The sequence below is a fragment of the Marmota marmota genome, unplaced genomic scaffold (genome assembly GCF_001458135.2).
Source record: "Marmota marmota marmota unplaced genomic scaffold, marMar, whole genome shotgun sequence".
Lineage (NCBI taxonomy): Eukaryota > Metazoa > Chordata > Mammalia > Rodentia > Sciuridae > Marmota > Marmota marmota.
Genome location: NW_026000101.1, coordinates 2,524,361 through 2,547,727, shown reverse-complemented (window position 1 = coordinate 2,547,727; position 23,367 = coordinate 2,524,361). Strand labels below are relative to the sequence as shown.

The window sequence follows — 23,367 nt, the reverse complement described above, 5'->3', positions numbered from 1 at the left end:
AGCTGGCCCGGCGCTACCACCCGGACCGCTACCGGCCAGAGCCCGGCGACGAGGACCAGAGCCCGCGGAGCGCCGAGGAGGCTTTCCTGCTGGTGGCGACCGCCTACGAGACTCTCAAGGTGAGACCTGTGAGGACCGGCCGCGGGGAGCCGGTGGTCTGGCCCTTCCGCCCTCGTGGCGGTGTCCTGTGTGACCCCGGCATCGGGAGCGACCGCCACCTCGACCTTTAGGAGGCTCACATTTGCCACGTGGCCCTGTGAAAGTCAGCTTGGCCCACTGACCAGGGTGGGAAATGGGAAACTCCTCCGGCCCTGGGGAGGATAACCGGCCCCCTCCTCTTTTTAAACAGTCCTTGTTATGGAAAGCGCTGCTGGGCATTTTATCATTTCATGAAAACATGCTGATAATATGCTGCTTAGAAACCATATTGACACCGATCATGCCAACTTGATATGACAAAGCGACACTGCTCATGCCAATTTGATATGACAGAAGGTTGGTTTCTAGGGATGGTATTAATGATGACACTTAGGGGTTTAAGGAACTAAAAGAAGAACAATGAACAATCTGTCAGAGGCCAGATATTTGACTCCTGGCTCTGATACCCCTTCGTGACCTTGGATAGCTATTTCTTCATACCACAATAAAGGCCAGGCATGATAACTCCTCACAGAATTATTACGGGGATTTATTGACAAGCGCCAGAAATCCCCCAGGTAGGACCCCTAAATAGATGCTTAATGACTTGGGCTACAAGACTGAGAATTTCTAGCAAGAAATATTTTTCGTATATGTGTTTTTATTTGACAAAGGTTTTCTTGTGTACTATGGGAATGAGGGTGGGGGAGATTTACCCTGACACCATTTTTTTTTTTCTGTTACTGCAAAGATCAGACCATATGAGAAATCACCAAGTATAAGTCACATTTGATGGAGCTATTACTGCTTCAAGGGCCCATCGTGCTAATTCAACAGCAATTATAGTTGTGAGGTATTATTTTAAGACCGTCTTAAGTGTCCCTCCTTTAGTCTGCTTTTTTGGTGAGCGAGTACTGGGGATTGAACAAAGAGTCTCTCCTGTACTAGCCAAGCACTATGTCAATGAGCTACATCTTCACCCCTTTTTAAAAAATTTTATTTTGAGGCAGGGTCTGGCTAAATTGCCTAGTCTGTCCTCAAACTTGCTATCCTCCTTCCTTAGCCTCCCATGTAGCTGGTATTACTGGTGTGCTCGGCCATGCCTAGCTTACAGTCTGCATTTAATGACTATTTTGACTGGATATACTATAATGTAACCATGGATCATTTCTCCAGATTAGGTTTATGGAGTTGAAAATACTGAGAGTTAGAAACTCTGTACAGTACAGTTTGGGTAATTAGGAATTAAAAAAAAAAAAGTGTGCTTGGTTCACTAAATTCTCGATAGCCTTGGTTTGTAATTTTTATTGGCAATTAACAGGAGTAGGTGAAGAGTTAGGAAAGTGCTTAGGTCAGAGGGCTTAGTTGCCCATTATTTAGGGTAAAAAGTGATTGATGACAGACTTCAGAAAAGAAAGGAAGTCTTTCCACTGGGGTAACCCAACATGTTGAAGCGTCATCCTGTTTTTATAGAGGAAAGACGTTAGTGCAGACAGACAGCCAGCCACTGGTGAAGCTCCAAAGCTCTGGTAGTGCATGGGGAGCTCTGGACAGATGGAGAATTTCCAAAAGAGAGGGCAACTGTTGCTGGGTTTTGAGGGGTTGGAGATGGGTAAGTTTGGCTTGAGAATGGTGAGCATATTGGTAAGAACATTGAAAACAAGTGCCATGGTTAGGGAGGAGAAGTTTGTACCAGGAGGTCCCCCAGGACTCTTTTAATATTCTTGCCATTTTCTTAAAAAGCCAGTTTCAGAGGACTGATCTGGCGAATCTATGTGGTTGCTTTTATAGGGGAAGAAGCCTCTAAAGTGTTAGCTAATAAAATAATTTGTCCACTCAATAACAAGAAATGTTTAGGCAGTTAAAACTAGTATTTCTGGAGGAAAACACTTCTGGACTCTGACAGGATGTTTGTGGTAGTTACAAACCCTTCCAACAAAAATGAAGTTGTACTGCTGGAGGAGAGAAGCCTGGAGGTGTTCTGTAGCTCCCCAACTGTGGCACCACCCCCTCCACACACACACTGTCTTATTGCAAGAAGATAGAAATTATTTGTGAAAGAAAGGGAGTATCTTGAGTAGTTTGGACCTTTGAAAGTCAGACCCAGCATAACTGTTAAAACTCCTGTTTAGAATTTGTAAAGATGAACATAGATTCAGCTTCCAAGTGGAGTCCCTCCCAAGATCTGTTTTCCTCATTGCAGATGAGGAGATAAGGAAAAGGACTTTGCTGTGTATGGGAGAAGCTATTGAAAACAAACAGGGTGGCCTGATTTAATTTCTGTCATAATGGAGACTTGTGAAAAAGTTGCCAGAGAATATCATTTCTGGGTCATGCAAAGATTTAATAAATTCGGGTCATCCAATTTGGAGGACCTCAGGTTTTAAGTTATCCCGTTGACGCTCAGGTGATGCAATCACTATTTTGCTTGAAATGGTCTCCTCAAGCTGGCAAAAGGGTTTGTGAGGGATAGGAGTTCCTGATGACTTTTGCTAGGTGCAGGTTAGGGAGAATAGTGGGAGAAATTGAGCTCTACTGGCTCCAGAATAAAAATGGCATTTATAAGCCTGTCTCTGTTGATAATAAATGCTATCACTAAAATGGCAACTGTTTATATAAGGCTTGGTGGATTTATGATTCTGAACTTGTTTTGGTCAAATAAAAGCTCTTTTGAGAAAGAGACTTTTTCTCCCAGTACTAGAGATTGAACCCAGGGATGTTGTACCACTGAGACATAACCCCTTTTATTTTTTTTATTTTGAGACTGAGTCTTCTTAAGTTGCTGGGGCTGGTTCAAAATTGAGGTCCTCCTGCTTCAGTACCTGAGTTGCTGGCATTATAGGCATGCACCACTGTGCCTGGCTCTAGAGATTTTTTTAGATGGTGGTTATTGAATAATAAATATACTAACATGATTTAAGTGTAGTTACTAAGACAAGAAAATATGACACTCAGTTATTACTATATCAGCAATCAAAGATTGGGCTCATGCAGGGAGAGGTTGGGGAAAATCTGAAAAAGAAAAATAAGTAATAATGGAAAGATGCTTTTGCCCAGTCATGCTTCATTCCCATTCCAAATAATTTACAATTCCAGATCTCAGCAAGATTTCAGACCATAATGATTTCATACATTGTTGTGTAAGTTAAGACAGTGCAATAGTACTTAGTATATTTGACTATCAGGGTTCAGGGAATTCATGGACTTTGGAAGTTAAGTAAACTCTCACTATGTCAACATTGAATCTTACCAGGTGGAACACTCTAGTCCCGCTTACTGCTTTCTTGTTCTTTTGCCACTATAGCACTTATCACACTGCACCGTGAATATTGAGTAGCCCTTCTCCTCTCCGCTAAACCTGGCCTCCTTGTTTTTTGTGTGTATATCCATAGAGTCTAGCACAATGTCTGGCACATCAGATAATGAATATTATTCATTTAAACACATCTGGAAGCAGATTCAAATAGAATGGAAATTGAAAGTGAATTTTGGGCATTTGATATTGTTATGTGCAATCTATTTTGCAGTTCCACCCACATTAATTGTAATGTTAAAGAGCGGCATAGATGTTATGAATGAAAAATTTCCTGTATGAGAGAAAAATTGCATTTATTCTTTTAATGCTCTGGGTGGTTTTTCAGTGAGAACTATAATCATTTTATAAAAATCTTTTTTTTGGAGGGGGGTTACTGGGGATTGAACTTAGGGGTACTTGACCACTAAGCCATATTCCTAGCCCTTTTTTGTGTTTTATTTAGAGACAGGGTTGCTTAGCACCTCACTAAATTGCTGTGGCTGACTTTGAACTAGTTATCCTCCTGCCTCAGCCTCCCCAGCCGCTGGGATTACAGACAGGTGAGTGTCCCCACTCCCGGCCTTAAAAATCATTTTTGAATGTAGTTAAAAATTGGATGAAATGGATGAAACATGAAAAATTGCATAAAAATTAGCAGATGCAGGAATAGCTAGAAAGGATACCTAGAAAAAACTGATAGGAAATGGGAAAGTAGTAGAATTGGACAGTAGTTTGCAAGATCACAAGAGGAGAATACAGAATAATTCTTGGGAGTATTGCTGGCATGAAGGTTATCTGTAAGTTGAAAGGATATGCAAAGCACCTTCTACTCCAGCCTTGACTTTGAAAGGAGGGAGATTTCACAAGGGCACTTCAGTTTCTTTTTATCAATCTGATGTGGCAGTGCTTTAACCCCTAAGAAGAATTTAGCAAAAAGGGGATTCTGAACTCCCTCCCCTGCTGTGTTATTGTTATACCTTAGTACACTCTTTTACTCAACCCTTTTCTCTAACCAGCACTGACATGGGTGCTGAGGAGGAGACCATAACAATGGATAAAAAAAGTGCAGTTCCTGACTTTAAGCTTTTAACCCACTTTGTCCCATTGCTCCAGATGTGGAACACCTAAAAAGACCTATATTGAGCAATAAATATACCACTTATGGTAACTTTTGAAATACTATTAAAGTATTTGTTATGTTCGCAGAATTGAAAACTTGGGACTTAATGGGTTAACCCCCTTAACAGAGGCAGATATACTTATTGTTTGGTTAATAAAAGTATGTGCAGATTATATTGTGCCATGGAGAGGAAGCAATTATTTATTCTTAGGGGATTAGAGAAGAATGTACTCTTAGAGCTGGATGAATCTAGAAAAAAGTTACCAAGATTGAAGGTTACCAAGATTTAAGGGACTTGAGCATGTGAGAATTTTGATATCCATGGTGGTCTTAGGACCAGTCCCCTGCAAATAACAAGAATGGCTATATTCATGAAAATATTATAATATGTAAATTCTAGTATAGTTTTGATGCTGGTAAACAACTAGATTGAGAATGTTTACAGATTATAGACTGCAGATAGTTTTTATTTTACATGTTTACTCTGATTGGGCATGACTATCTGGAACACTTGAGACCTTTCTGGGTTTAGCAGGAAGGAGTAATACATTTGATAGTGATTTCTCCCATGGCCCAGAATGCTGTGGTAGCATGTGTAACATTTACATTCAGCTGTGAAACCATAAGTGTTGTTTATTTTTTTTAATGACTCCTTAATTTCAGCTGTTATGTCCTACTTATGGCTGAGGTTGATTATGTATCAGATGTGTTGAATTCTGGTGTTGACTACCTGACATCTGATGTCATCTGCAACTAATCAACCAATCAGATCAACTTGAAAACTACTGAGTTTGTATGATTCTAGCCAAGAACTGAGTAGTTGGCATTTTAATTTAGCTTATATAGATTTACCATGGATAAATGGAACATTTCGAGATATACACAAGTGCATAACTTTATAGACTTCTTTTCATGCGTCTGCTGTTTCTAGGTTGGAAGCCTGTGAACTGTGTGGGAGACAGTTTTAGGAGATTGGAGCGTAGTTTGAGATCAGATATGATTGACCCATAATTTCTTTTCAGGAATTTGAATTATACGTTTTGAGTAGTTACCAGAGGTTTTAAAGTGACGAAATGACACAATCTTAAATTTGTTACAGAAAGAAAACTCTGAGAGCAATGTAGAGAATGGGCTGGGGAGAGCAAGAAGGTATTCTTGACTGAACTCATTTTATTTCTGTATTCTTCCTTTGGAATCTCATCTTTCCTCTTTTATAACTTGAGAATCTCTTAGTTGATTCATTTCTTACTCCATTCACTTAATTTTGTTTCTTGTAAAGCTACACGTGCATTTTTCTTCTTTCTTTACTATTCATTGTATTTACTTCATCTCTCTTTTATTTAAGCTATCAGATTAACATGTGTACCAGCACACATACTGGAACCATTCTTTTAACAAGTGGAAAATGGCACTCTGATTATCAGATCTGATGGCTGCTCTTCATTTCTTCTTCTTGCTGGAACTCTTTGTGGCATTTAGTGTTGTTGACAATTAAGTTCAAGGTGTCCTGTCTTGACTTTCTTGATGTAATTTACTATTATTTTTATTTTGTGATGCTGCAGATTGAATCCAGGGCTTTGCCCATGCTAGGCAAACACTCTACCTGAGAATTACATTCTCAGCTCTCTTTTCAGTCTTTAAATAGTCTTTTTTTCTGCCTGATCCATAAACATTGCTTTTTCTTGGAGTTCTGTCCTCTGTGTATTTTCTATTTTCTAAGCTTTTCTTGACAAAACTCTACATCTTTGACTTTAGTCACTGCTCTTAAGCTGACCACTTTAAAACCTGCATGCTCTCCAGACTCATGTTTCCAGCTGCCTCTTATCTGTAGCACAGTTATCATATGTCTGAAATCAATCAATCATCAATCAATAAATGTAAACTTTAAAAAAATTTTTTTTAGTTGTAGATGTGCACAATATCTTTGCTTTATTTTTATTTATTTTTATGTGGTGCTGACGATCGAACCCAGTGCCTTACACATGCCAGGCAGGCACTTTAGCACTGAGCTACAATGCCAGCCCCATGTTAAATGTAAACTTTAAAAGAGGTTATAGTCATGACTCTCATACAAAAACAAAATGAATAAATAGCAGAGATTTTTTTAACTCATTAATTAATGAGGAAACCAGTAAGGTATTAAAACTAGTTCAAAAGAAAAAGTGTTCCACATTTGTAGTCATAGGGAATTTTGGAATACCTGTAAAACTGACTAATAACTACAAGGCAGTAATCAGCTGCATTCTACTGGACAGAGTTTGCCTTCCTGAAAACAGGAGTTATTTGCATTATTTCCAGTTTTCTATAAGTTACTTCTTAACAGAATTAAAGTAGGTTAATCATAGACAGACAAAGATAATCTTTGGAGGCTCCAGAGATTGAAAGGGTATCTAGTCAGTTTTCACTCTCCCATTTCAAAATTTCCCCTCACATCTTCTCTATACTTGCTGTCCTCTTCCTCCATTGTTTATCTTAGACAGTAACATGATCCATATGGTAATTGTAATTGGAAACTTCAGTATCATGCTCAACATCTCCTTTGAGTCTTGTGTGCCCCTTTAATCATCAAGTCTTATTTATTCTACTTCTTAACTATTAAAAACCATTTCTCCAACCAGAGATATGAAAAATTGTGCTCTATATGTGTAATATGAATTGTAATGCATTCTGTTGTCATATATAACAAAAAAATATTTCTCTCTTATTCCACTTTTTTTTTTTAGAGAGAGAATTTTTTTGAGGATTTGTGAAATATTTTTATTAAGTTTGATCTATTTTTACTTCTTTTTTTAAAATTTTTTTATTAGTTGCTCAAAACATTACAATGATCTTTTACATTTGATTCAATTGGGGTACGTAATCTTATTTTTCCACGTGTACAGATTGCAGGATCACATTGGTTATACAGCCGCGTGCAGCCGCGTTTATACATAGGCCCATACTAGTGTCTATTGTATTCTGCTACCCTTCCTATTCCCCCCTCCCCTCCCCTCCCCTCCCCTCCCCTCCCCTCCCCTCTTTCTACCCAATCTACTGTGACACATTTATTTTAATTTTTTTTAATATTTATTTTTTAGTTTTCGGTGGACACAACATCTCTATTTTTATTTTTATGTGGTACTGAGGATCGAACCCAGTGCCCTGCGCATGCCAGGCGAGCGCGCTACTGCTTGAGCCACATCCCCAGCCCTCCCTTATTCCACTTTTAATAATGATACTGGAATTGTCTTTCAAGAGTACATCCTTCTAGTCAATCCATTTGTTCTCATACTTTCAAACATTTCATTTTTGAATATCACAAATGACAACACCCTAACTCTGGCATACATATAAAATCCTCTATGGTAAGAACCATACTTACCTTTCTAGATAAGTGTACTAGTCTTTTCTGGATTTCCTTAGTGCTCAAGCTTCACTGAATACTTATGTTCCTTGATGCTCCAACACTTGCTGTTCCCTTTGCTTGTAACAAGTTTCACATCTTACTTGATTTAGGATCCAGCTCTCCTCTCATCTCTTCTGTCAATCCCATTGCCTGTGGTCCCAGGCAGTTGGTTGGTCCTTTATTCCATAGCAAATCAAATTATTGCTTGCTAGATTCTTCTTTTAGATGGGAAGGTTCTTAAGGCCAAGACCTTGTCTTTGTGTTTTTGTCTTTGTTTGTTTTTAACACAAGGCTGATAACTTGTGTCATTATTTGCTGAATTGAAATGACAAAGGTTTTTGAAAGTTCAGGTGACCAAGTAGTTGGTGATATTATCAGAAACAGGGAAACAAATTTGATTTTTGAGCATGTTAAATTGTAGGTATTTATATTATATTTAGAAAATATTCAGGACATAGTTGAAAGGAGGCAGGACAGTCAGATGCTCACTAGAATATTGGTAATGATCCAAATCATGGAAGTCATTGAGAATGAGAAGATAGTTGCGCTAGTGACTGTTGGCTAGGGAACAAGAAAGTAAATGAAACTGATAGTTAATTTTCTTCCTCTTCAGTAGGATGTAATGGCTTAAAAAAAAATTCAACATAGATTATATTTCCTAAATATCGTGTGTGTGTTTGTGAAAGAGAGTGAGATTCTTTTAAAATTAATATATATTTTTAAGAGCTTGTAAAATGATTGTTTTTATATATTATCGATTCCTAGCATTTACCATCCCCACATGATTTCAACACTCTGTATAATAGAAAATTTTAATGTAAAACTGGCTGCAATAATTATATTATTGCAACTTATATTTATTGAAATCAAGCTACTCATTTCTTGGAAGGGCAGGAACATCTTGTTTTGCCTCTGGGGAAGGGATGATTGTTTTCATAAGAAAAGGAAGGATTCAGTGCTTTCTTTGCTTGTGGGTTTCCTCTTGTTCACTTTTGATCTAGATATTGGTGGTTATGTTCCAGTCCTCCTGCATATGCCCAAGAGGATTGGGAGTGGATGGACACCAGCAGAAGCACCATTTATTCCTGTAGAGATTAGAAACAAGGAGTTTATTACCCTGCTTATCAAGGCTCAGGACAGAGAGGAGGAAGATACAAGTATAAAGTTTTTGGTTTTGGAAAGAAGTTGGAATCTCCTGACTCTGGGACCTTAAGATCCACAAAATTGCTGAAAGAAAAAGTACTACCTTATTGAAAGGTAAGATATTAAACTGTTTTAAGGTTTAAGCTATTTTAGGCACATTAGCAAATTTTTGTAAGCAGTGAATTCAAGCAGTCATTTCTGCCAAGCTAAAGTTTTTGTGATATAATTACCCATCCAGCCTTGCTGGTGAGATGGAGAAAGACCTGTGTGGCTGGAGAGATGTATATAGTGAAGGGGAACCTTTATAACATTTCACTCATTTTTGAAATGACAGTTACTGAATGCCAGGCACTGTGATAGGTCTTAGATATACAGAGATTAATGAATTACCCTATCTACTTCCTAGAAATTTTTATTCAAAGAACAGAAAAAACTGATGCTTACAATGTGATAAGTGCTATAATAAATAGATACTAAGTATAATGAGAGTGGTCCATGGGCTAGGGGGTAGCTTAGTGGTAGAGTGCTTGCCTAGCATGTGTAAGGCCCTGGGTTTGACTTCCAGCACTGCAAAAAGGGAAAAAAAAGAGGGGATGTGTGGAAGGGGGAGGCCCTACTCTGTCTGAGGCATGTCCTAAATGATTAACAGGAACTCATGAAGTTGAAAGAAAGGATGGGCTTCAAGTTAGAGAGATTTATATGTTCCAAGACATAGGTCTGAGAAAGGAAGCGGTACTGGAAGAACATGCAAAATGACAGAAATTGCAATCTGAATGTTTGCTGTGGGTAAAAGAAGGGGAGAGTGATAAGAGATGTTTGCTAGGAGGTAAATTTGGGCCAATTGTGGAGGACTTCTTACATACCAAGGAAGTTTTAAACTATAACTGGTGGGAAGCATTGGAGATAAATAACAAAAAATGTGGGACTACCTTAGCTCTAAGATGGGTCGGAGAAAAAACTGTGGTGTTATAGTAAGACTGTACCTTAGCTCTCTAATTGGGTCCCAAAAAGAAAGATGTTCTTATTGTCTTTTTTTCTTTCTTCTATTCCTGGTATTCTTGTGTTCTAAATTTTGTAGGTTACTAAAGAATAGAATTTTGACTTAGGCTGTTGAGATCTACTAACTTTTACCAATTTGTGTCAACTTGGAATACCTTCTAAATTGTATGCATACCTCAGATTAAAGATCGTTTTCTTCATTTTGGAGAGAAAACTTTAAGTGAAAATTAAATAACTTTGAATAAATGCTATGACAAAGAGGTGGCCAACTTTCTAGTTTCTTAATCATGACCAAATAGGCTCATAAATTTATTTTCCTCCTACCTGAAGTAAAAAACTATTCTAAGAGAAGTCAGACTTGATCCTGAAAACCTTTATAGCAATTAGGTAGCTTGAGAACTGTGGGGCCCTGAATAGACCCCCACAGACTCTGCTTGCAGTAGAAAGCTAGTCACAAGGTATAGATTTTGGAGTTGCTGGTCTGGAGCATTAGTTAACCTTCCTGTAGGAGGAGCTCGGGGTTTGGTGAAGTCACAAATCTGAAAACAGTGAGAAGATGGTGACCATGGGGGACAATCTGGGTGAAATGCTTGAAGAGGGATGGCATCTGCATACTATGGAATGTGACCTTCATGAAGAGAACAAAGAAGGGAGGACAGCCACAGGACACATGCCTTCCACTACTGGGTTTCAGTGACACTTGAAGTCCTTGCTGTGTGTATAATGGAGTAAGCCACCCAAGCTGGGCAAATGGCTTTGTGTAGACAGGGCTGCTGGAAACTCAGGAATTCTATCTCAAGTCTGGTGTTAAGTTTCAAGTACATGTGATCTAGTTGAAACAAGAAGAATCATGCTTGAAGTAAAACATTTCAAAAGGCATCTGCTGGGATTGAAAGGCTGAATTGAAAATCAAGAATTTCAAGTAGGGCATTTCTATAAAGTTAGCCTAAAAAAGCAAAAACTGAAGGGAGAATGGAAAAATTCTGAAAGGACACTTTAAAGTACTCAAAAATGAGACACAACAAGACATGTGGGCTTTAGTTTTTAGGACTGTGTGACCTCTATGGATTGGCTCTTTGAACTTGGCGGCACATGCCTGTAATCCCAGTTATTCAGGAGGCTGAGGCAGGAGGATTGCAAGTTCAAAGCCAGTCTCAACAACTTAGTGAGACCTTAAGCAACTCAGCAAGACCCTGTCTCAAATAAAAAATACAAAGGGCTGGGAATGTGGCTCAGTGGTAAAGTGCCCCTGGGTTCCATCCCTTTTACTTAAATTATTTTTTTCATAGCTGGTTGATACAAATTCAAATCTCAAGTATAAAATGAAATTTAAAAATTTTAACTAGCATTCCTTTTTGTCTGCGTAGTATTTTAGGTGTATTTTAAAGTTGTCAACAGGAATTTACCTCCAGAGAATCTGTCTGCAGTGACAAGGCACTAGATTAATTGTTGAAATGCCTTTAGCTCAGAACGTGCAGCTTTATTAATGATGAATAGTTTAATCAATAAGGAAATCTAACTAAAAAAAGATTTTTGCTTTTGTAATGGTTTCTATTCTACTCATGTGTAGAGCTTAAAGAACTCATTTTGGTCTTAGTCCTTTGGCATTTTTCTTTTAAATGGGACAAGTTGAAAAACAGGTTTCTTGTGGGATACAAAGCAAATTGCAACCTACTTTAGTAGCTCCTTAACTTGGGTAGCTCAGTAAACACTGGCATTTATCTCTGTTAGAAATAGGTTAGAATTAGATATTTTAGGAAATGTTTTATTTGTGAATATTCAGGACAGCTTTTCAGAATGCCATAGTTCAGTGAGTTTGTTTGTGAACTGGGCTGTGACAATGTATTATAATAGTAAATCACTACATATTTGTAACATGTTTATGTACCATGTATGTCATTTGATATTTAAAACAATCATGTAAAAATATTAGGGCAGGCAGTATTATCTCCTTTTACAAATGAAGAATGAGGCTCACAGAGGCTTAATATTTTACCCAGGTTCACACAGCTGAACTTTGACCCTTATACTACATTGATGTCTCACTGTTTTTTGAGATAAGCATAGTTTTGTAGACCCAGATTGGCTTCATCTATTTTTTGATCTTAATCCTTGCTTTCAACATAAGACTTTCTATACAAGGCTGGAATGTGAATATGAATATATGTAAGAGATAAACATTTTTTCTATGAACGGTAGTTGAATAGGTGTCAATATTCTCTTTTTTTTTTTTTTTAAAGAGAGAGTGAGAGAGATAGAGGTAGAGAGAGAGAATTTTTTAATATTTATTTTTTAGTATTTGGCGGACACAACATCTTTGTTTGTATGTGGTGCTGAGGATCGAACCCGGGCCGCACGCATGCCAGGCGAGCGCGCCACCACTTGAGCCACATCCCCAGCCCTCAATATTCTCTTACATTATAGGAACATGGTGCTTATTAGCACCACAGCATTAGCTAAAAAGTCATGGTTAATTGTTGTTAAAGTGTGTGTATGTTTTCTAGGAATAAAAATTTGGAATATTTTTATATTACAGTTATTTTATAACTAATATTAAAGTTCTGGAAACAAATTTATTTATGCATTGGGAAGTTTTTTTTATTTTGACAATTTTAACTTTTGTTTGGAATAATCTTTCATAATTATAAACTTCTAGGTTTGACTTAAATTATAAACTTAGACCATTTAATGAAATGTCCTATGCAATTGGAAATCTTGTCATTTTTGCAGGATGAAGAAACACGAAAAGATTATGACTATATGCTGGATCATCCAGAAGAATACTACAGCCATTACTACCATTACTACAGCAGACGCTTAACCCCCAAAGTGGACGTTAGGATAGTGATTTTGGTCAGTGTGTGTGCTATTTCAGTGTTTCAGGTGTGTATCTGTGGATGTCTTTCAATGTGGGTGCACATTGCCTACTCTTTTACAGCTCAAGTACCTTTTTGTAATATTTGACTTCTAGTTGAGATTAAAATTTTTGAGATTAAGTTTTGAGTCTAGAAAACTACCATCCATTTGTTCTAGCAACCAACAGTGTTAAAATCTTTGTCAGTGGGAAATCTAAGTAACTGATGATAAATGTAGTTATGTAACTATAAAACCCCCACAGAATACAAATCTTTTCTCATGTATTTGCCACATAACAGCTACATTATATCATTTGCCTCTCTAGAACTATTCAGTGATTTCCCATGAACTTGGGAGAAATAAGAGCTTCTAATTATGGCATAGCAAGTCCTGGCTCCCATCCATCAATGCCAGTAGAACTCACCATTGTAATAGTTAGAAATGTCCTGCATCATTCCACATGCCCCCCTACAGGTGCTTCTGTTCAGGTTGAAAACCACTGACAGATTAAAATAGGTATAGTAACTTTTTATGTTGCTTTAAAATATCACAAAAATTTAACTGAGCCTATAGCAAGTTTTCCCTGTTGTTATTGTTACACTAACCACACCTGCCATGTGCTACTTTAATGGAAAAGAACAGTGAGATGACTAGAATAGAGCATTTTACTAGTTTGAAAATGACTTCTTCAGTTTGAAAATGACTTCTTCAGATTAATTCCCAGAAATGATTCTCAACTGCAATTCATGTAGTAAGAGAATTCCCTGTTACTCTTTGGTCAAGGGAAGAGGGGGCAGGAATATCCAGGAAAAGTGCTAATTTTATTAAAATTGTGAAAGAAAAAACCCAAACAAAAATTAGAATTCCCTGTTGAAGATATATTTTAAATATATCATCTCCCCCCCCCCCTTTCGAGGGGGAAAGCAAGGATAATTTTACTTTTTTGTTTTAGACATTGTAATACCCTACTGATTTTTCTTTGCTATTTCTAATAGATTATTTGTATACTCTTTCAGAATATTAATAGTATCACTGCTGTATGCATTTAGTAAAATGGAAACTTTGAAATGTATAGAGGTACTGAGGAACAAGCCTTTTTCTGACAATAAAACTGTTTGTGGTAGAATTTATTCACGAAATTAAATGTTTTCCTGTCCAAATACATGGAGTTAATATGTATTTGAATCTTTCAGTTCAGAATTGAATAAGTATCACTCTGATATATGTAGATGATGTAGGAAAGGGATAAAATGAACCTAGTTGCCTGTGTCTGCTATACTCCAGGAATTTTAGAAACTAATTTCTTACCATCTAGTTTTGGCCATTTAACTTTTCCTCTAGTAGGTGGATGCAGTTAAAGAAAAAGAGGGGGCAGGGAATGTAATTGAGGAGTAGACAGCTTGCCTAGCGTGCACAAGGCCCTAGGTTTAAACTTCAGTACTGCAAAAATACAAGAAAGAGAGAGCACATGCATGTCCACTTATGACATAAGATCTTTGAGATCCCTGATTTTAATCAGAATGGAATTTTTGGATGATGGTATTCACCAAGACTCTCTACTATTGCTTTAGTATACATGAATTTTATTAATAAAAGTGACTTATTTTTCTTTGTTAAATATTTTAGTTTTTCAGCTGGTGGAATAGCTACAATAAGGCAATTAGCTACCTCGCCACAGTGCCCAAGTACCGTATCCAAGCAACTGAGATTGCAAAGCAGCAGGGACTGCTCAAGAAAGCCAAAGAAAAAGGCAGAAATAAAAAGTCCAAAGAGGAAATTCGTGACGAGGAGGAGAACATCATAAAGAACATTATAAAAAGTAAAATAGATATAAAGGGAGGGTACCAGAAACCCCAAATACGTGATCTTCTCCTGTTTCAAATTATCTTAGCTCCTTTTCACTTGTGCTCATATATAGCCTGGTATTGCCGGTGGATTTATAATTTTAACATCAAAGGCAAAGAATATGGGGAGGAAGAGAGACTGTATATCATACGTAAATCTATGAAGATGTCAAAGTCTCAGTTTGATAGTCTAGAAGATCATCAGAAAGAAACCTTTCTTAAACGGGAGCTCTGGATAAAGGAGAACTATGAGGTGAGTAGTGACACTACTGTGGGTTTATTGTCGCCCCCTCACCAAATCTGGGTTATGGATACGGTGGGATATAGAAGTGTATGAAATCCAAGAGTTGAATAATGAAAAAGTTATTTTATTAGTAAAAGTGTGACTGTAATTGGCCAGTGGGTTTTTAGCCTGTAACTTGCCTTTTTATAAGGTAAATTTCAAATTCGGCTAACTCCGAGAAAAGGTCACATTTGTTGTGTTAATCTGTAGAGTAATGATGTGTGTGTTCGCAGGGGTGTTAAACAACTTTCTGTTAATTGCACTAAAATTTGGTCCTTCCCAAGTTTTCTTTGACAGAGATTTTAAAAAAAAGCAAAACAGAGAATAAGATGGAAATTTTGTTGAAATACTCTTTGAAAATTATTGACCCCAGAACCTTCTGCATAGTAACTAATCTATGTATGGAAAATTTTATTTTACTTTATTTTTGGTTCCAGGAATTGAGCCCAGGGGCCCTTAACCTCTGAGCCACGTCCCCAGCCCTTTTTTATATCTTATTCAGAGACAGGGTCTCGCTGAGTTTTTTAGGGCCTTGCTGAGTTGCTGAGGCTGGCTCTGAACTCGCAATCCTCCTGCCTCAGCCTCCCGAGCCACTGGGATTACAGATGTGCTTGTTTTATTTTACTTTTAAGTTGACTTACTGTAATGTCATTAAACTTCATTCATTTTATTAAATGTTTTTTATTCTATACTTCTCAGTTACAAAAGTTACTTTGAAGTCATCACCTTCATAGTGCAAAGGGACAAGCAGTTCTTGTTACTATAATTGTCCTCAAATTTTAAGTTCTGAATACAGTTAATTCATTAATATGTTAAATGTCAAATAGAACACACTGAAACTATCAAGAAATTTGAGAGAGATTAGTTTTTTGTTTTTTTTTTTTAGTTTTGAAACTATGTGAGGTTCTAAGTAGATTTTATTGAAAGTAAAGTTTTGGTCTAAATTATATGTGACCATTAACTTACTGGAAGTTTCCAGATAGACATCTGGAAACAAGTAAATATATTCAGCCTGTTTACAAATAAATGGAAGGTTAAGATACTAGTTAGGGGGCTGGGGTTGTGGCTCAGTGGTAGAGCGCTTGTCTAGCATGTGTGAGGTACTGGGTTCGATTCTCAGCACTGTATATAAATAAGTAAATAAAATAAAGGTCCATGAATAACTAATAAAAATATTTTTTTAAAAAAGATACTATTTAGCTCTCAAACTATTTGAAAAGTTTTCTCTTTTAGACATAATACTGCCTTTCTTAGATTGCTGTACAGAGCTGAATTATCTTGTTATTATGTCAGGTTATTTTAGTCATTGCTTCCTAAAATATGGAAATAGTATTTATTTCTAAAATTTGATGTAGCTATGAAACTGGATATGGCAACTTGTCTATTTAGTTTCAATTAGCATCCATTTGTTCTTAACCTATATGGCTTATCTAGTTTTTAGAGACTTCAATAATTTTTTTTTAAAACCAGTGATTATCTTTGAAGATAAAAGTAGGTATAAGTTTAGTTTTGAGCAGATATATATTTAAAGTCAATTTGTTCCTTGGTTAAGGTCAACAAATCTGAAAGTCATCAGTTAAATTTACAACATACCATGTTAAAAAATATTGATGCTTTAATATTGGAACATTAGTTGTAGAGAGTAAATGTTAAGCCATTTAAACTCAGCTCATGTATGATTTAAATATGGAAAAGAATGCATTTCTAAGTTGTAGAATTCAGTGACAAAAAAGGAAGTAGTTGTTCTTATACAGTTCTTTTTTTTATTTAACACTGATTGTTGTAATACTTAATTGCTTAGCATTTGTAGATGAATGGTCTTCAGAAATCAAATCAGTCAATATATTCTTTGGAATCGTTTACCTAAGTTATATTTGAAAAGTATAAAAATGCAATAAAGCTAATGGGAAATGTTTCTCTTTGCATTGTAAAGTCAGTTAGTGTTATTTATACTTACAGATTTACAAACAAGAACAAGAGGAAGAATTGAAGAAAAAATTGGCAAATGACCCAAGATGGAAGAGATACAGGAGATGGATGAAGAACGAAGGGCCTGGGCGGTTAACTTTTGCAGATGACTGAAGATTGATGGAATGCTACTGTGCCAAACCTTAATTGTGATATTATTTTCGTAACTATTTCAGAAATGTATCAACTGCTCCTCAACAGTGACTCAAATTCCTTCAGCATTTGATTAAACAGAATAATGTAGAAATTTCAACTTTTCCGTAAAACTTTATACATAAGACATGATTGTTCAATTTTTATAATCTATTTGTGGATTTTGTTAAAAGATTTGACATGGAAATTTATTAGTTGCCATTTAAAATTTTTATATGTTTAGTTAAAAGATTTGACATGAAAATTTATTAGATACCTGTGAAATATTTTTGTGTTAAGTGTTTATTCTTTAAGAGTGCTTCCTTATTCTTTGTCATAGTGCCACATTTTTCTGCTTTCATGGCCTCTATATTTTCACTGAACATAAAAAAATTAATTGTAATATAATTATATCATTTAATTATATTACTGTGTCTTAATGGACACAAATTTCTTCAGCAGAATGACTCAACTGTCATGTTGTCTTCATTATAGTCATTATAGGATTGAGATATGTTCAGAATAATCTCTCTAGGAGAGTCTTCCAGAATGTCTTAATGATCTCCACTCCACCCCAGTCATAATAGTACTCTTAATAAGATCGGAAACTCTCCAGGAGAGTGGGTCTGCCTCATGTCCTTGTAGGATGATCTTTATTATAGTCTCATTGTAGGACTACAGTTACTCAAACATTTCTTCAGAAGGGGATCTTGTACAAAGATCTTTTGTACCACAGCATTGTTTGTTCGCTCACTTTCTTTTCAATTAAAACAAAATGGCTGGACAAATAGCGCTAAAAAGTTGTTCATAGTTTATGAAGTCCTTGAGCAGTGAGAAATCCATTGTACATGAGTGTTTACATGCATTTAAACTAGAAAGAAGATAAGCATGGCTGTATACTGTTTTCTCAACTACTGAAATATAAATGTTTTTATAATGTGAAAGCTAAAGTAAATGACACATAATTTTACTGAATCAAGCATGATACTATACAGAGTATCAATACATATTTACAATAGTGAACCAATATTCCTGTTGAAGGATTTATGCCATTGCTTCATATTAATAAAATGGTTGCAATATATCATGTTTGTTCATATGACATTTAAAAGATTAATTCACTGGTTTTGTATTATGTAATTTTTAAAATATTAATGTAGCATAGGAGACTTAAAATTCCATAATTAGAACCTGCCTAATTTTCATAGGACTAAAGTAGATAGATTATCTGTGATCAAGAAATGTTATGAGTATTTAAGTAAAAAAGGCTACATAATTAGTTGAACACAATACCTTTATTTTGTTTGTTTATTTTTATGTGGTGTTGAGGATTGAACCCAGGGCCTCGCGCGTGCCAGGCGAGCGCTCTACCGCTGAGCTACAACCCCAGCCCAAAGATGTCTTAATTTTTAAAGGATTTGGGATATCTTCAGAAATTGTGTATGGAATGGATCATATGGTCTCAGATCACTGTCATACAGATTTCTAATTAGAGGTTCCTCTTTTAATAAGAGCAAGGTAGAGTAGAGTAACTCTGACTTTGTAATCAAATACACTAAGGTTGTCTATGGGGCCATTTTTCTGACCTCTGAATCTCCTTTTCTTTAGTATGAGGATCCTCACTATTTCACACAATTCTTGTGAGAATACTCTGGCATATATTAAGTGCTCAGTAAATGTTTGTTCCCTTGCCTTCATAGTGAGCAGGAAAGAGGAAGTCTCATTTGTTAAAATTCATGGTAAGCAGAGTGTTCTAATACAAACTTGTTTCTTTTTTCTTTTAATAAGTATTAGAATTTCTTACCTTGTGCAGGTTACAGAGCTAGAGTGAAAAAGTGAAGTCCTTAGCGTGGGAATTGGCTATTTTAAAAGCAGCTGCCTGCCCTTGTTGACTCTGGGGTACAACATGAAGCAGCTGACAACAGAGGAGAGGAAGGAGAACTTTCAGAGATGATGACAGTGAATCGCCCTGCCATAGTCTAAGTTCTGTATTTAGTGAAGGGACACTGGAGAAAATGAGCAGCAGAACAGTTGCTCAAGAAGATGTGGTAGCTGTAAGTTCCACCACCTCCCAAAGACCAAAATGCCTGTGGACATCTGCAGATTCTTTCAGCTCCTGATTCATTCATTCATTCTAAGGTTCTAAAAGTACAATAGGTAAAGGAAGTGAACTTTTTAAATTGTTTTGTTTTGAGGGAACAGGGCCTCAGTATGCCACCCAGGCTGGCCCTGGACTCGTGGGCTGAAGCGACCCTCTTGCCTCAGCCTCCTGAGTAGCTGGCACTACAGATGTGTGCCACTGGGCCCAGCTGAATATAGTCCACTATTATTACTTTAGGAAGCTACAGAAGGTATACATTATTGCAATTTTGGGATAACATTGGTAGAAGGAAGTACCTTCCCACTGTATCATTTTTATGGAGAAGAATGATTCATAGACCTTTTCTGGAAAAATAAGTCACTATGAAGAGTGGAGAACTGCAGATCAGAGCAGAAACAAATGAAGCACTTGTCTTTATAAGGGCATTGACATTTCTGAAAAATACTGACATTCTTGGAAATGGGGGGTTTTAAAGTTTTTAGCTTAACCAAGGGGGAAAGAAAAAGTAACAACATTTAAAAAAATACTGGTGATCTGTGCATTTTAACTGCAGAGAGAAGGAACGTCCCCATGCCTCACCTCTGTTCAGAGTTCTGGAAGTCATTGTACATGTGGGAAGGGCCCCTCATCCTCCAGGTGGGTGGTGACTTCTCTTGAAAGTTAAGATGGAAATTCTTGTCCCCACTCCCATTTTCTGTGATAATGGATCGGTGACTTCACGTTCCTTGGAGGGTGTTACTTTCTTCCTCTGTAAAGTCGGAGATGTGCTGCACTATCTGACTGTTCCTCTCAGCTCAGAAGTTCCATGATGGAAAAGTCATGGATGGGAAGCAATTTTGGTAAAGTAAAAAACATCACACAGATGGCCAGTCCTCCTCAAGTATAAGTGGCACTTGGCCTGCTGGTCCATGGATCAGTCTAGGGGCTGTGTGCCAAAACCAGGCAATTTCACATCCAAGCATTCCTCTTGAAGAGTAGCACAAAGGAACACTGAGGTGGGCAAGGGCAGTAGGTGGTTGTGGGTATGAAGCAGAGAGATGGGCCACACCCCCCAGATTTTTTGCTACCTCATGGCTGACACAAGTATACTGTGTGTCCCTCTGGGCAGATCCAAAACCTTCATGTGTAATTATTTGAAGATAATCTTATAATTCAGCTGTCATTACTGTGCAGACATCTCTCATTAACATCTTGACTACTGAGCATTTTTAAGAGCCTAGAGGACATGTTTAACCAAAGGGGCTTAGTTTCTCCTAAACCAAACTGCACATTATTGGCATCAGTTCTGGCCTACTCCACTTCAGAACCTTGTCCCCTTTTCCTTTGCATTTCATAACCACCTGGATGGAGTCTTTTGATGTGTCTCTCCACCTTCCTACCCTCGCAGTCCTAGCCAGGGCTGTTCTTCCCACCGAAAAGACAAAACTTGTCTTTTTGATTGTTTTTAAGTTTCCCATGACTCTCATTCTTAGCAGCTTTGTGAAGAGCCTTTCATTCCTCCAGTCTATATCTTTGTGCTGAGTTCTTTGCCAATGCCATGTTTTAAAAATACATTCTATTCTGTCCCATTCATCAGTCTAGTAATGCTTCCATCTCTACTGGAATGTTTTTTTGAGGCAAAGAAACTTGCCAAGAGAGAAGGCTTTCAAATGTGCAAATATGCTCCTGTTACTAGGTAGGATTTTATCACTCCAAAGATCATGGATAAAATTGGAAAACAAAACAAGAACAACAATAGACCATGAATACATAGCTCACAAAATGTATATAAGAAGTGTTCAGTCTTAATAGTGAAGGTATTTAAAAAGTTCTGATATATTTTTTTCACCTATTAGATTGGTTAAGAATTACAGTGTGGAGTTATTCAATATGATGGCACAGAAATAGGCAGTCTCATCGTCTTCTAGTGGGAAAATTAGTTGTTATCACCTTCAAGAAGATAAAGTAGCAAAGTTTTAAGTATTTTCTTTGACCCATTGGTTCTTCCAGGAGTGCATCCTAAGGAAATATCTGAACAGAGATATATGTTTATGGTAATGGTATTAAATAATAGGGCAGTAATAAACTGTTGCAGTCATTAAAAGTAGCTGTAGTTTTTTTCTTCTCTCTATCCTTTCCCCTCTTCTGACATCAACAACCTGATTTTCCTTTGGGAAACTGCTCTTCCCCCGTCTTGGTCCATGTGTTTGAGTTCCTAAGAGAAACACCCTGTGATGAAAATTTCCACATTGAAAGTTTATTGGGTGTGGGCTGGGGATGTGGCTTAAGGGGTAGCGCGCTTGCCTGGCATGCGTGCGGCCCAGGTTCTATCCTCAGCACCACATACAAACAAAGTTTATTGGAGAGTGCCTTAAAACCAACACTTGGCAGAGGGTTCAGAAAGTGAGGATTGGGCAGAAGGAGGAGTTGGCCTGTGCTTCATGAAGACTTGAGATGATCCCTTTAGGTGCTCCAGAGCTGGGATGATCTATCAGTGTAACTTGAGGACAATGGTTGTGCTAGATATCCTATAGCAGATGGCAAATTATGAGATTCTTGCCTGAGCCCCTGTGCACACCTGCAAAGGCTTCCACAGGATTCTCACCTAGGAGTGGATCTTGGAGTTGCAGGGAAATCACATCTTCTACTCTAGACTACAGTGCCCTGGTTGGTTTCAAAAGAGCTTACTGATGACATATATTTATACACATATATATGTATGCATTACACATAAGTATACGTGTATACATATATATTTATAGTTACGTTTTTCTTTCCTATATAAAAATGCATATATATATATATATGTATATATGTGTTTGTGAGTGTATGTATATATAGATATCTTTCTTCCATCAACCAATGGAAGAGGGTTAACACTGGAAGGGTTGTGACCTTGGCCTAGGTGTTCTCTGGCCTACATGTTTTCTGCAGTTCACAGATCAGAATCAGATGAGAATCATCTACTGCCACCACTTCCAGCCACTGGAGGAATGAGTGCCTCAGTCCTGAAACAGGAACTGGGGTGGTGTACCTTGGCCCACTACATGTAAGGCTAACTCAGATCTTCATCCTGCTCTTGGCCCAGGCAGCAAATCTGACCATTCCAACAAATCCCTCCCTTCAAGTAGTAACTGGTTCAGGGTTTGAGCCCATCACTCACTACCAGCCAGTGAGATCCACTGTGAGGACTTTTGCTGAAACCAGTAGGAAGAGATATACTTGCTACTGCGCTCCTTAGGCTTGGCTAATGAAAGCATGAAGCTTGCCTTCACAGCCTATCTACCACTGAAGAAAATAAAGCCAAGGCTCAGAGAAGGCAAAGCCAAGAGATGGAGAAGAGTCTGAAGCTATTGTTTAGGTAATTAAATCCACCAGTTTAAAGTCCATGGACTTTTCAATTATAGAAGCCAAAATATTACATTTTGCATTACTCAATTTGTGGGTTCTGACAAGTGTAATTAATGTATACAAGAATAATGATATTCATAATACATTAAGTGAAAAAAAAACTCCAAATTTACATATAGTAATGATCCCAGTCTTAGAACGTGCACATTAAAGAAAATGCAGGAAAACAGAAACTGGTCAGAAGCTAATCTAATTTTATTCAATATATTTCACAAAGACAGCGGGGGCTGAGATAGTTTTACCCTACTTCCTTGACCCTTAGACTGACTGGTAGGTTTTCATGAGGCAGGAACAGGTTTATAGGTTAGCCTGTTACTATTTCATGAAATCCTACAAATTGTCGTCCACTTCCCTCGGGATAGTCTTCTCATGGCCCCTTATTTCTCCAATTCATTTCACACCTTGGCTCCAGCCACGGGGAATCAGCTCACCAGGAACATTTGCCCGTTGAGGAGTGCACACCCCACGCGACTCTCGCTCCCTCCAGGAGCCCTAGCTTCGCTGCGGAGATGGGCGCTGCTCTGCGCGCCCTGCCACGGGCCTCTGGTCCCAGCCCAGGTCCCAGGCACAGACGAGACGCAGGTGCCATGTAGGTTTTCATTGCAGGAGGGGTTCAGAGCACCGCCAGCCCGCCGGCACCGCTAACTGCTCCTCGCCTGCGGCTGCGGGACCCCGGGCTGTCGAAGCCGGGCGGCGGGGCGGGCGCAGCTGCT

General features: G+C 37.7%; 2 protein-coding genes across 8 annotated transcripts in view; both read left to right on the top strand.

Annotated features, from left to right (window-relative positions):
* The window catches only part of Gng10 (G protein subunit gamma 10), a 31,347-nt gene that overhangs the window by 3,435 nt on the left and 4,545 nt on the right, over positions 1-23,367 (top strand). The window contains exon 2 of the mRNA XM_048783105.1: positions 3-119. Within this exon, the coding sequence (XP_048639062.1) occupies positions 3-119 (117 nt within the window). The remainder of the gene's footprint in view (positions 1-2; positions 120-23,367) is intronic.
* Positions 7-18,247, top strand: Dnajc25 (DnaJ heat shock protein family (Hsp40) member C25). Of its 7 annotated transcripts, XM_048783211.1 has the most exons (7): positions 3,929-3,993; positions 5,653-5,702; positions 8,940-9,195; positions 12,811-12,963; positions 14,563-14,755; positions 14,855-15,033; positions 17,023-18,247. In XM_048783211.1, the coding sequence occupies exons 4-7, from the start codon at positions 12,841-12,843 to the stop codon at positions 17,143-17,145; spliced, it is 618 nt and encodes a 205-aa protein (XP_048639168.1). In that variant the 5' UTR covers positions 3,929-3,993; positions 5,653-5,702; positions 8,940-9,195; positions 12,811-12,840; the 3' UTR covers positions 17,146-18,247. The 7 variants fall into 7 exon arrangements, with proteins under 7 accessions (XP_015347585.2, XP_048639163.1, XP_048639166.1 ...); XM_048783209.1 differs by having other exon boundaries at positions 3,928-3,993; positions 8,961-9,195; positions 14,563-15,033; XM_048783205.1 differs by having other exon boundaries at positions 14,563-15,033.